Source organism: Eulemur rufifrons, chromosome 8 (assembly GCF_041146395.1).
Source record: "Eulemur rufifrons isolate Redbay chromosome 8, OSU_ERuf_1, whole genome shotgun sequence".
Classification (NCBI taxonomy): Eukaryota; Metazoa; Chordata; class Mammalia; order Primates; family Lemuridae; genus Eulemur; species Eulemur rufifrons.
The window spans coordinates 29,569,218-29,582,286 of record NC_090990.1 but is presented as its reverse complement, the minus strand read 5'-3'; the positions used below and the strand labels follow the sequence as shown (position 1 = coordinate 29,582,286).

Sequence of the window (13,069 nt, the reverse complement as noted above, 5' to 3'; positions counted from 1 at the left end):
CCCGTTCCTGGCCTCCTGACCCCATGGACTGACCCCTGCCCTCTGTCCTCTAGCCATCATCCTCTTTTAATGTAGGTGGAGGTGCCTACCTGCCCACTTCCTGTCCCTGGTCCTCTTCTCTCTTAGTGTCTCATAAACACTGTCCCAAAGGGCACCCAGAGAGAGCAGATGGGCCTGCAGCCCCCTCCCCACCCCATGGGCGCATCAAAGGGGTCCTCCACCCCCAGAGCCCTGCCATGGCCCACTTCCTCTGGCCTGAGGCAGCCAGGTGGGATTTTATAGAAGAGAGAGATGGGAATGATTGACTGACAGTTTAAATAACAGTCTTCGATTATAAAAGTAGTAAACTTCTCCCTTGAAGGTAAAAGAAGTGATCTCAGAAAACAGAATGATTGTTCCTGCTAGTGCTGTAACTACACCCAGGGCCCCGACCTCGTGGACACCGTCCCATCATCTTCCTCTCTGTCAGCAGGTAGTCCCCTCCCCTCTCTGGAGGGGGTGGCAAGAAGCTGCAATCAGAGTGGATCGCAGCTGCTGCCCCTGCTCCCGGCGTATGTCCAGGGGACCACGCCATCCTCAGCCTGAGGAGCCCTGAGAGCCTTGCAGCCCAGGGCCATGTAGAGCCTGCCTGGGCCCAGCACACAGCGGGGCTGCCGCTGCCGTGGAGCCATCACTCTGCCATGTGACACTGGAAAACCCATCCCGGCTGAGTTCCCAGCCCAAGCGGTCTCCCCAGGGGACGCCACTCAATTCCCTTTGCCTTGCCCATTTTGCCGGGTCTGAGAGAGGCCTGGGTCCCTAGCAGGGACCCCACTTTCCAGGAGAGGCCTTCACTGGGGCCACGCCGAGCCTGTCTGCAGTCCCTTCCTGGGTCTCTCTGAGGCAGCACAGAGCCCCGGAGGGGCCCAAGAGCATAGTCTGAACAGAGGGGCTGCAGACCCTCCGCATTTCCAGGGCTGTGGAGCGTCCCCTGAGGGAAGGCCGGAGGGTGTGCTCTCAACCAGAGATCGGGGTGTGTGCTGAGCTGCTCCTCCCGTGTGCATAGCGGCTTCCAGAAGACAAAAACCTTCCAGAGGCAAACCAGGAGGCGGATGGGAAATGGTGGAGTCTCAAAGTCTGTGAGCAGCAGAGCAGGGACCGAGTTAGGGCGGCGGCACATGGAAGCGGAGAAAGCTCCCTCTTCGCGCTGTCTGCACGACGGGTGCAGGGAGGGAGGACACAGAGCTCCCGTCTGTCCCTGTGGCCGGGTGTCTCCGCCGAGGGCTGGGCCCTGTCAGCCACGGCTCAGACAGACGGCCCCTCCCGTAGGGCCACCTGCCTCCCCATCAGGCCATCCTCGGTCCTGGGCCCTCCCGGCACCACCACCTGGCTGCACCCGTGCCTGGGAGCCCTTCCTGTCTGTCTCTGTCTGCCGTCTGTGTCTCGTCTCTGTGTCAGACGTCGTGGCGGCAGCGAGGGCCTCTGGGAGCTAGCTGAGGAGCGCGCGGCGGGTGGCGCCGGGAGAGGCCTGCGGTGGCCCTGTGGAGTCCAGGGGTCCCGGTTCCTCTTCTCAGATGGTTCCCAGAGGCTACTGGGGTGGCTGTGCCGTGTCCACGCCCTTGCGCCGATCACCTCAGGGGACAGAGGTGGCAGCTGTGGACAGGCCTCATGCCCGCCAGGCCGGCAGGGGCGGCGGCAGGGCTGTCAGTCAAAGCCCAAGGAGGCAGACAGCGGTGCTGGCCGCTCTCTTGGCGGAGGTTCCGCCGCCTCCAGATGCCCATCGCTCCCACCCACCTGCCTCTCCCCTCCATCGGGGCTGCCAGGCTTTTGGTGGGGGCGGGGAGGACTGTGGGGAGCTGTGGGCTCTGCCTGACAAGCCCAGGCTCTGCCCCTCGACAGGGAAGTGGTGGCCGGGCACCCGCGTCCATTGGTGCACCTCCCGCCATTCACAGTGGAGGACACAGGCCTGGAGAGGGGAAGTCACAGAAGGAGCCTGGACAACACTCAGGGCTGCTCATCCAGCGTCCACTCCTGTCACCCACAGAGTCACCTCCAACTCCCTGCCCCCTCACTGCAGCCCCTGCAGTGGGGACAGAGGAGAGGCAGGCCTTTGGGGCCCCCTGGTGCCTTCTCCTGAGAGCCCCTGAGGCCTAGACCAGGAGGTAAAACCATTTCACCACGAGCATCATCTTAGCCCCTCTCTCCTCCATACCCAGCATGGTGCGTGGCAGAGTCCCCCCTGCTCGATAGAGAGTGACTGTCATGGTGGGGGACGGGGGGTCTGCTCTCTGCCAGGCACACTCAGCTGCCATCCGCATGCGCCACTTCATCAACTCCTCCCATATCCCCACAAGGTAGGTGATACTTCATAGCCACAGAAATTGGGGCTCAGAAGGTGAGGGAACTTGCCCGGGAGCCCACAGCTAGCCAGTGGCAGAGCCCAGTCAAACCCAAGGCCGCCAAGCTCCAAACCATCTGGGTTCCATTCTGCCACCGTGTGGAGCGAGCAAGGACCCCAGAGTCCTGAGGCCTGGGTCCCGACGGTGCTCTGCACTAACTCGCCCTGGGACTTTGGGCCAGTTGGTTCACTGCATTTGCTAACAGGAGCCCTGCCAGCACCCGAGAGCCAGTGCTCTCGTCTGACGGTGTCATCAGCACCTGGGCCCAGAGTGAGATCGGGGGCAGGCAAACCTCTTCTGGTGGGGGATGAATTACACGGTCTGTGAGGATCCTTCCAGCACTTTGCTTCTGTGATAAGAGGGGCATTTCCTACACATGGCTACTGACACCCATTGTGTGCCCGGCACCTGACTTGGCTGGATATAGACCTAAACCTTCCAGGCAGAACACGTGTGACACATGATGTAATAGCCAGAATGAGCAGTGTTCATCGTCCTCTGTGGCCTGGGAGAGTCAGGGGAGGGGGGCCTGGTTCCAGAACCTTAGGATGGTATCTCTGACCCACGGAAGACCTCGGCAGCCTTTGTCCACCTCGACTGTCCTACTCACGCTTTGCCTGCTTACAGCAATGAGGGTGGAGGTCCATGAGGTTGGATGGGGACCTTTGGGAACCCCTCAAGATGACTCTGAAAGTTATGGCTCTGCTCCCTCTATGGTCAGGAGGAGAACGCCCAAGTTTCTGTCCAGTAATAGGAGGAAAAGCAAAACTGGGAAGGACAGAGTCGTGGAGTAGGACCATGGGGAGGAAAGAGGAAGGGAACAGCTCCTCTCCCATCCCTGCTGCCCTTGCCTCGCATACCTCAGGGAACCCTAGCTTAGGGCTCCCCGTTAACCTCTTAGCAATACCCCAAAGTTCCCTAAAATTCCCAGAATGATTAAGCCTCCTTTGGTTCATCCATGGGCTCTCTCCTTGTTCGCCCATCCATCCATCCATCCATCTCTCCCACCCTCTCATCTAATAGCCTTCCTGTCCATTTATCTTCCCATTTACCCTCTCATCCTGTCCTCACTTGCTCCTCCTGTTCTCCTGTTTGTTCTCCCACCTGCCCAACTTCCCATTCTTTTATCCTCCTGTCTGTCCGCCCATGCCTTTACACGTGCCTGCATCCATTCATGCATCCAACCGCCATTCTTGCACTCATCCAGTCTGCATCCTCCCATCCAGCCCTCATCCGCCCATCTGCTTACTGACCCATTTCCATCCATCCTTCCATTTATTTCCTTCATCTACTCACTACCCCATCTGTCCATTCATCTTATGACCTACTCATCCAGTGTCCCAGCCCTCTGTCTGTCCACTTTCTGTTCTTCCATCTCTCCATGTTTCCCCTACCCACATATCCGTCCATCTGTCTGTCTGTCCACCGGTCTCTGTACATCCATTCCAGGAGCCTTACCTCTTTCCATTTTTCTCTCCTCCATCCGTGCATTCAAACTTACCAATAAATAAGATTATTAAGACGAAGCACCTGACTCAGGTAACTTATAATTTATCAAGTGAACGGCCATATGGAAATAGAGTCCCCAGGGCAACAGTGAGCACATCACAGTTAGGGAGTGGCCCAAAGGAACATCCTGAGGTGTCTGGCCTGCGTTCTCCCGGGGAAGACTGGATGCTCTGCCTCTCCTTTCCAGAACACTCCTGTCTGCAGGGCTTTGTGGCCTGTGCCATATTGTGTGTGTGTGGGGAGCTGAAGTTGTTGTTAGTGTTCCCTGATTCCCCTGCCTGCCAGCCTGTGCGGCTGCACCTGCAACTTGGAGCAGAGTCAGCCTCCCCTCTAGGGGCGTTGGAGGCACAGAGCAGGGCAGAGCCTCACTAGGGCCTTCCCCGAACCTCCCTGGTCCTGTCTCTGCACTGTACATTGGCCTGGGGAAACTGAGGCCCAGGAAGGGGACTTCTCTAAAGAAAGTAGGCTTGGGCCCCCAGCCTTGTGGCTCCTGGGTCCCTGGCCAGTAGATGTCCCTACTCTCTGACCCTTCTCCATTCCCAATATTAACTTCATCCTGGTTCCTCTTCCCAGACCCCAAGATTCTGCCCGGTGGGCTGCCCTAGGAGTGTGCCCACCCACCACGCTGGGCAGCGGGAGCCTCCCATGGCATCCCAGCACCTGAGATGGCCCATAATGCCATCTGAAGAGCGTCATCAGCTCTGGGCCCAGCCTTAAATCAGAAGCAGGAAAAACCTATTGCCCTTGAGTTATCTTTTAATTCTTTTTTGTTTGTTTTTTAACCAGCATCTCACCTCCTCATTATATAATACCCTCTGTCCCTTCACGGCCCCCTGCCCACCCCACCCCAGCTCCTGTGTACCGCCTTGAACAGCAGCTGTGGCTACACATCTTGGCCTGGGCACCAGGGCAGAGAGATGCCCTGGCCCCTGCCCAGCCCCTGCAGCTGGCAGGGCCTCAACTGGTCTGAGAAACCATGGCCTGCCAGCTAGGTGCTGCCTCCGTGAGCCCCGGGCCCACCCTGGCCTACTGCCCCGCAGCAGAGCCTGAGTCTATTCTCATCTCTTTCCAGGGAATCTGACTAAGCACATGAAGTCGAAGGCCCACAGCAAAAAGTGCCAAGAGACAGGGGTGCTGGAGGAGCTGGAAGCCGAAGAAGGTAATACATTGCCAATCTCCTCCTTGTCCCCTCCCATCCTCCCCGCTTGCCTCCTCTCCTCCACCTTCCCCCCACCTCCTTCCTTTCTGCCCTCCTCTCCTCGGTTCCCCTTCTCTCTCTCCCTTCCATGCCCTGCCCTCCAGTTCTCCCAGCTGCTGGGAGACAAAGGTTAAATCCACTGAATGACGACCCTGCCTTCCACATGCTCACAGCACATGCTGTGCAGCTGTAGCTATTGTGCATTACGGTCTAGCACACAGGCAGAGCGCCTGGCATCCCATGGGTACTCAATGAATGTTTACTGAATAAATGAACATATGAGTTCCTACAGTCCATGTTATAGAGCACCCACTGTGTGTCAGGCATGTTCTAAATGTGTGCCCTGAACTATCTCAGCAAACCCTCATGATGACTCTGTGGGGTATGTACCCTTGGAAGCTCCACACCCACGCTCATGCCTACGCACTCGGGCATGGGCCCGACCCATGGGCCTTTGGGGGTTAGGAGGGTTTCAAGAAAGCTAAAACCAGACCTGACAGCAACTTGTCACCTCCCAATCTCATCCCACTGCCATGCCCCGGCCATGGTCGTCCATCCCAGGAGGCATATTAGAGCCAGTTTCTGAGCAGACAGGGGAGGGGAGATGAGTCAGAGGCAGTGGGTCTGCCAGGGCATTGCCCAGCCTCAGCATCCAGGCAGGAGGCTGAGGGGCCTTGGCAGTGGACGGGCAGCGGACGGCAGTAGGCTGGAGGCGTTGCTTTAGCACCAGGCAAACCTTTAGCCACAGATTCCCTGAAATCACTGTCAGGACTTAGAGAGTGACAAAGAGGAGGGTGTGTGTGTATCTGTCTGTTTTTGTTTTTCTGATTTGGGGATGTGTTTGCAGTCTTACAAAAGAGTTAAATCCTATTTCCTTTCAGGTGGAATAAATCACCTTTCTAGAACAGAACACAATGAACTTGGCGCTGTTCCCCCCAAACCTAGAATGTGGGTTTACCATGCTTGTCAAGAATGCACGTGGGGCCACTTACAGATGTTGTGTCAGTGAGTCCTCATGTCAGGTGGTAGAAACTTGTGCTGCCCCATTTTAACAGAGGAAAGTAAAGCTCGGACAGGTAAAGGCAGGTGCCCAAGGTCACACAAGCACTGGCTCCAGGCCACCCCACTGCCTGGTGGGCTGGATGGACCACGGGAGCCTGAGCTCAACCCAGAGCCCTCCCCGTGTGGTCCCTCCCCCCCCTCCCCCAGCCTCATTTTCCCAGTGCGGCAAACAAGGATGATCACACCCACTTGTTGTGAGGATGAAATCCATGCATTCATTCCAGAAGTTACTGCTGAGCACCAGCTCTGTTCCAGCTGTGTGCCAGCCAGGTGCTGGGGACTCCACTGTGAGTAAAACAGAGCTCCTGTCCTCAGGAAGCCTACATTCTAGAGGGGAGCCAGCAAGGCACAAACGTGGGACAGAGCAGGGACGACGAGTATGAAGCAGAAAATAAAGGCTGCGGCGTGGGGGAGGGCCGCTGTGTTAGGCAGGGTGGTGTGAGCAGAGAAGCTGGGTGACGCCGGGGCTGGGGAGCCGGCAGGGTCTGGGAAGAGCGCTCCCGCACAGGCAGCCGCAGGAGCGGGGCCTGGAGGGCTCGGGCGCGGGGCGCGCGGGGCTGGAGCGCGGGGCAGGTGGGCAGAGCGCGGGGCCGGGCGCACGCTGGCTCGCGCGGGTGGGTCCAGAGAGGTGATGAGGAGCGGTCGGGTTCTGGCTGGTTCTGGAGGAAGAGCCCACAGGGGACGGATTGGGAGAAAAAGGAGCCGAGGATGACTCCGAGGTTAAGGCCAAGAGACGGGAAGGCTGGGGCGGCCGCTCCCCGCGGTGAGACGGCGGCAGGGAGCAGGGGCAAGGTCGGGTCGCTAGCGGTGGCGGCCGCGTGGGAGGACAGCCCGAGCCACCGCCCCCCGGGCCCGCGCCCGCGCCGCAACCCCGCCCCTGGCGCTGACGAGGCCGGCGCCAGCGCCACCGTGTGGCCGGTCCCGGCGGCACCCGCCCTGAGCTCGGCTCTGCCCTGTGGGGCGGCTCCAGGCCCCTGCGCAGGCGGGTGGGCAGCGGGGCTGGGACCTTGGCCTTGACCCCAGCAGGGGCCGCAGCTCCAAAAGGCGCGTTGAGAGTGCCGACCAGCCAGGGCATCCCCTAAAGTTTGCAGGAATCTAGATGTGAAGAGTCCGGCAAACCCTGCTCTGGGCAGGGGACCCTTGGCTTCTGTCATTCATGCTCTGCTCTGGGTGCCCACGCCTCAGTTTCCACATCAGTAAAGAGGACAGCAGGAGACGTTTGTCTTGACTCTGCCTCACTAGTAGCACCACCCCTCTGACCTTCATCTGTCTGCCTGCTGGATGGGAGGGAGGGGGCAGCTGGAGATGACAGTAGCTGAAGTTCACTGGGGACTTCCCAGGTGCCAGACGCCCACAGTCCTCACAACCGCTGCATGAGGTGGCGTTTATTACTATTACCCCATGTCACAGATGAGGAAACTGAATGCAGAGAGAAGGTGAATTATCTAACCTCACACCTCAAGAAGGTGGTGGTGCTAGGATTCAAGCCCAGAACATTTCCTGCTTCTCAAGGTATAAAATCATTTTTAAACTGTCAGTGTAATAATGCAAGGGTTGCAAACTTCATTTCTGACTCAGCTTGCTGGGTGACCTTGGGTAAGCCCTTGCCCCCTCTGTGCCTGGATTTCACAGCATGTAAATGAGGGGTGGGGCCGGGTGAACTCCTGGGGCTGAAGCAGGCCCCTGCCAAAGTCCTAGGTCGGGGAAGTAGATGCCCCTATCCCCATCCCACTCCCAACCCAATCCCCCCCTACCCTCTGGTCTCTCATCATTCTGCTCCCAGCTGCAGGAGACCCTGCCCTTAGCCTTGTGGCCTTCCCTTTGCCTGCCAGCCCAGCTCCACCCCATAGTTTTTGACCTGTGTCCTACTGAATGCCCACTGTTGTCCATTTCGGGCATGCTGAGTTATGTGGAAGACCGGACGCTGGGCCTTCTGGCCTGGGGGCAGCTGGGCATCAGGGAGATCCAAGCCTGGCTGCACCGGCAGCCTGGGCCAGCTTCTGCATCCAGCTGTCCTGGTCGCTAGTGGGTGCGGTACTGGCATGTGTGAGTGACTCAGCCCACCTGTCACCAGCCTCACTCTGCAGGCCAGAAACACGGGTCATGATGATCTAGTGATGGGCCATCAAATGGGCCAGATGTTAGCAGAGCTCTCCGCAGTGTCACGATTGCTGTCCATTTCAGAGAGGCCCAAACTAGACTCCTGACATGTTAGAGGGGACCTGCTGGGTGGGGCCACCCCACAGAAACCAGACCAGGAGGCTGGCATTTCAGACCCCCACTGCCCTCAGCCAGGAGCAGCCTGGGCTTCAAAAGGGCAGTGGCTCCTCTGCACAAGAGCGTGGCTGGGGTGGGGCCATGCTCTGCAGCCTGAGGCCAGCTGAGCCAAGTCACCCACAGAGGCCAGAGTCTGCCATGTGCCAGATGCATTGTGCCAGCCAGTGGCAGCCTGGTCACAGTGGCAGATGTGTCTTTAGACTGACCACAGACGGCTCTGTGCTGCTGGACCAGCCAGCATGAATGCTCTGTCCTGGAATACTAGATTTCATCATTCCCGTATTCTTAGTGGTGTCATTATTTGAGCCCTTGCTGTGTGCTAGGCCTGCATTTACTCCTCCTAGCAAACACTGTGAGGTGAGACTTTCACACTCATTGGAGAAAGGAGACTGAGGCACACAGCAAAGTGACATAACTTGCTCCTGAGACACTAATGAAAAAAAAAAAACAGGCTGTCTTATTTGCTGCGGTTTAGTTCCAGCCCTGCTACTATTCCACTTGAGCAAGTTACTTAATCTCTCCACTGCTCACTATTATTATTTACAAAGTGTCCCCATGTCTGTTAGGTCACTTGCTCTTCCATGACTATTGTGCCCAGTTTGCAGCCAAGGAAACTGAGGCTTAGAGAGGAGCAGCCGTGGGGCCAGAGAGACCCTGGGGCCTGACCATGACCTTGGGTCTTCTGTGTTTGCCCCTCAGGAACCAGTGATGACCTGTTCCCGGACTCGGAAGGGCGAGAGGGCTCAGAGGCTGTGGAGGAGCACCAGTTTTCAGACCTGGAGGACTCAGACTCAGACTCGGACCTGGACGAAGACGAGGACGAGGATGAGGAGGAGAGCCAGGATGAGCTGTCCAGACCGTCCTCGGAGGCACCCCCGCCCGGCCCGCCAGCCACGCTGCGGGCAGACTCCTCACCCATCCAGGGCCCTCAGCCCCCAGATGCCACCTCTGGCAATGAGCCCCCGTGCGGCAGCTCGGTCTTGGAAGCTGAGCACTTGACAGCCAGCAGTCGCTCCACATCCAGCCAGAGCATCCTGTGCCTCCCCCGGCTGGGACTGGCCCCTTCGGGCCCTGTGGAGAAGGAGACAGGCTCGGCCCTGAGCTCCAAGTCCGTGTCACCGAGAAGACCGTGGTCCCCAAGCAAAGAAGCAGGCAGCCGCCCACCCTTAGCCCGCAAACACTCACTAACCAAAAACGACTCGTCTCCCCAGCGATGTTCACCGGCCAGAGAACCACAGGCCTCAGCCCCGAGCCCACCTGGCCCCCAGATGGGCCCTGGAAAGGACACGGGCCCACTCCCTTGTGGGTCTCCAAGACTTGAGCTGTCTCCTCTCACCCCCCGACCCCCTCGAACACATCTGCCCCCCAGACACTCGCCCACCAGGAGATGGTCTCCGGGTCAGGCCGAGTCACCACCACGGTCAGCGCTGCCAGGGAAGTGGGCCTTGCCTGGACCGGGCAGCCCCTCTGTGGGCGAGTGTGGCCCGGGCTTGGGGCTGGCCCCGCGGGTTCTCTTCCCGCCCACGCCTCTACCTCACAAGCTTCTCGGCAGAAGCCCCGAGACCTGCGCCTCCACCTGGGTGAGTTCCTGGGCCACTTCTCCCCCGTGGGGTGGGGGGGTTGCAAGTTCACACCTTCTAAAGTATCACATCTGGAGCTAGACAGTACCGCCAGCTCAGTAATCCTAATAATTTAGCAAACATTTATTGGGCACCTACGGGGCTGGGCACCATGCCCTACACCGACTGGCTCAGTAGACTTTATTCCAGGCTCAGAGGCAGCAGAGCATGGACTCTGGCGTTCACGGGTTCTGGGTTCCACCACTTGCGAGTGTGTGGTCTTGGATGTGGGTGTAAATACTTGTACAGTTCCTTGCCCGCCCACCCCATCCCCACCCCCATGTATCCATCGAGCAGGTGGCAGAGCTTAACCAAAGTCGTCACCATCGCCAGCATCACTGTCAACAACGTCCTCAGAGACACCGTAGCTGACACCATCCCTGTCAAACCGTCAGCACGGTCCCCAGCACCGCTGGCATCATTGCACCCTGGCACACCATTGCTGCCACCCCATCAGTGTGATCAGTGCCATCACGTCACCAGCACCGTCACTGTCCCTGTCCCCGCGGCTGCTGTCCCGCCCCACTGACAGCACCATCACTGCCAGCTGACCTCTACCTCCCAACACCTTTTCTGTCCCCACATTGTCATGGCCCAACCCCGTCACTCCTGGAGGATCACTGATCTAGGAATCCGTCCTTGATTTTTAATTTCGGGGTCAAATTAAAATGCCACGTGGTCAGAGAAGGTCGAGAGCCTTGGGTGGGAGCTCATGTCCAAGAATGAAGTTGGGTCAAGACCATTTTAGGAACAGGAGAGGTAGCAGAACCAAGGTAGAGGGCTGTGCGCATGGGTGACGACAGGGCCCCACCTCGCCTGAGCACCCGCCTCCCCCAAGCACAGATGTGCCGGCCAGAGGCATGGAGACCTCGAGGCCTGAGTGTGCTCGTGGTCACCTCGGGGCTGGAGAGGGCCCATGCCAGGGAGGGCAGCTGGCTCAGGGTGCCGCTGTGGGCAGCGTGTCAGGAACTCTGGTTCTGTGCCCAGCTCAGCTGGGACTCAGGACTCACTCTGCGGTCTCGGGCAAGTCCCCCTCCCCACCTCCAGGCCCGGGTTCTCCACGTGCCCAGCATGTAACCCTCACCTTACCCTGTCTTGTTTTCTGACCCCAGCAGAAGGCCGAGTCCCGAAGTCCCTCCTGCTCACCCGGCCCTGCTCATCCTCTCTCCTCCCGACCCTTCTCCGCCCCCCATGACTTCCACGGCCACACCCCGGCCCGGACAGAGGAGAACATCTTCAGCCACCTGCCTCTGCACTCCCAGCACTTGGCCCGTGCCCCGTGTCCCTTGATTCCCATCGGGGGGATCCAGATGGTGCAGGCCCGGCCGGGAGCCCACCCCACCTTGCTGCCAGGGCCAGCCGCCGCCTGGGTCAGTGGCTTCTCGGGGGGTGGCAGTGACCTGACGGGGGCCCGGGAGGCCCAGGAGCGAGGCCGCTGGAGTCCTTCCGAGAGCTCACCAGCCTCTGTGTCGCCTGTGGCTAAGGTCTCCAAGTTCACACTCTCCTTGGAGCTGGAAGGCAGGGACTACCCCAAGGAGAGGGAGAGGACGGGCGGAGGCCTGGGCAGACCTCCCGACTGGGAGCCCCGTGGGGCCGAGGCACCCACAGAGCCCGTGCCCGCGCACAGTCCCTGCACGCCGCCACCCCAGGGCCGCCGGGCAGCGCAGTCCTGGAGCCCCCGCTTGGAGTCCCCGTGCACTCTGGCCGACACTGAGGCCTCTGCCACCCCGCCACTGGACCGCAGCAGCTCCGTGGGCTGCCTGGCGGAGGCCTCCGCTCGCTTCCCAGCCCGGAGGAGGAACCTCTCTGGGGAACCCAGGACCAGGCAGGGCTACCCCCAGCCCTCAGGAAGTGGGGAGCCCAGGGCACCTCCACACCAGCCTGAGGACAGGGGCCCCCCGAGCTCTTAGCCGCTCTCTGACCGCTTTAGCATCTGGCTTCCGGAGTTCAGCAACAGACGTTTCCAGCCAACTTCCTCGAATCACCTGCTCTCGCGGGCCATGCCCATCTGTCCCTCTGTCCAAGCAGCTTCTGCCCAGCCCTCATCTGCTGTATCTTCCCATGTATGCAGTTACTTGTGCCTTTTTCTATACCTTTTGTTGCTTGAAAAGAAACAAATCACACACATACATAAAAAAAAAAAAAAAAAAAACACACACACACACAAGGAGTTTGAGGCTGTGAATAGTTCGTGCTTTTTGGGGAAAGGCTGTAGGTGGAGCCTCCATACCCTGCAGTCGCAGCCACCTCACCCCCAAGGCAGGCAGAGGGAAAGGGAATGCACGGAGGGAGAGAAAAAAAGAAACTTTACAAACTGCAGAATGAGACGTAAAAGCAAGCACTCCTATGTACAGATGTTTGTGGTTTCTATCTATTGCCTCTTGTCCCACCCCAGTGAGTGGCCGCTTCTCTCTGCCAGCAAAAAGGCCAGTGGCGGCCCCACCCAGGCAGGCCCCAGAAAAATCATCTTTTCCTTTTTTCTTTTTTTATGCAAGACAAAGACAAAGAAAGAAAATGTTACCTTTCCTAGGATTTCAACACAAAATTACAGGAGCAGGTAGAAGGTAGGAGCTGGTTGGTTCCCCCAGGGCTCCCAGGGACCTTGGCAGTCTGAGTTTTGGGCCCATCCTGGCATTTCACAGGGGGCCATACCACCCCACCCATCCAAACTCCATCCTGGTGCCTCCTTTCTGCCCCCCATCCCTGCCCCCTGGGCTGGGAAATGTCTCCCCATTCCTGAGCACCCGGCCCAGGCCATAGGCTGCCTGCTCTATTCTAAAAACTACCCACAGGCTGACTTAGCAGGACCCAAGCCTTAGGGGACTGTTCCTGAGACCAGGGTGTGGGTTTGTTCCACCTTGATCCCTGGAGTACCAGGGCCCTGTTTCCTTCATGGCTGGGCCTTTCCAGTGCTTGGCACAGAAGGTTTACTGGGACCCATTTCTGGACCCCTTTGCAGCAGGACAGGTTTCCCCCATCCCTGCCCCGCACTGTCCCTGCCTCCACCACCCTAAGGAAATACCCAA

General features: G+C 58.9%; 1 protein-coding gene across 2 annotated transcripts in view; it reads left to right on the top strand.

Moving 5' to 3' along the window:
* Positions 1 to 12,126, top strand: part of HIVEP3 (HIVEP zinc finger 3) — a 55,664-nt gene extending 43,538 nt beyond the window's left edge. Inside the window, exons 4-6 of one of the 2 annotated variants that reach the window (XM_069477786.1) lie at positions 4,960 to 5,046; positions 9,124 to 10,004; positions 11,159 to 12,126. In XM_069477786.1, the coding sequence (XP_069333887.1) occupies positions 4,960 to 5,046; positions 9,124 to 10,004; positions 11,159 to 11,953 (1,763 nt within the window). In that variant the 3' untranslated portion in view covers positions 11,954 to 12,126. Of the gene's footprint in view, positions 1 to 4,959; positions 5,047 to 9,123; positions 10,005 to 11,155 lie in introns of both variants that reach the window. The other variant, XM_069477785.1, reaches the window with a different exon arrangement.
* The last annotated feature ends 943 nt before the right edge of the window (positions 12,127 to 13,069 follow it).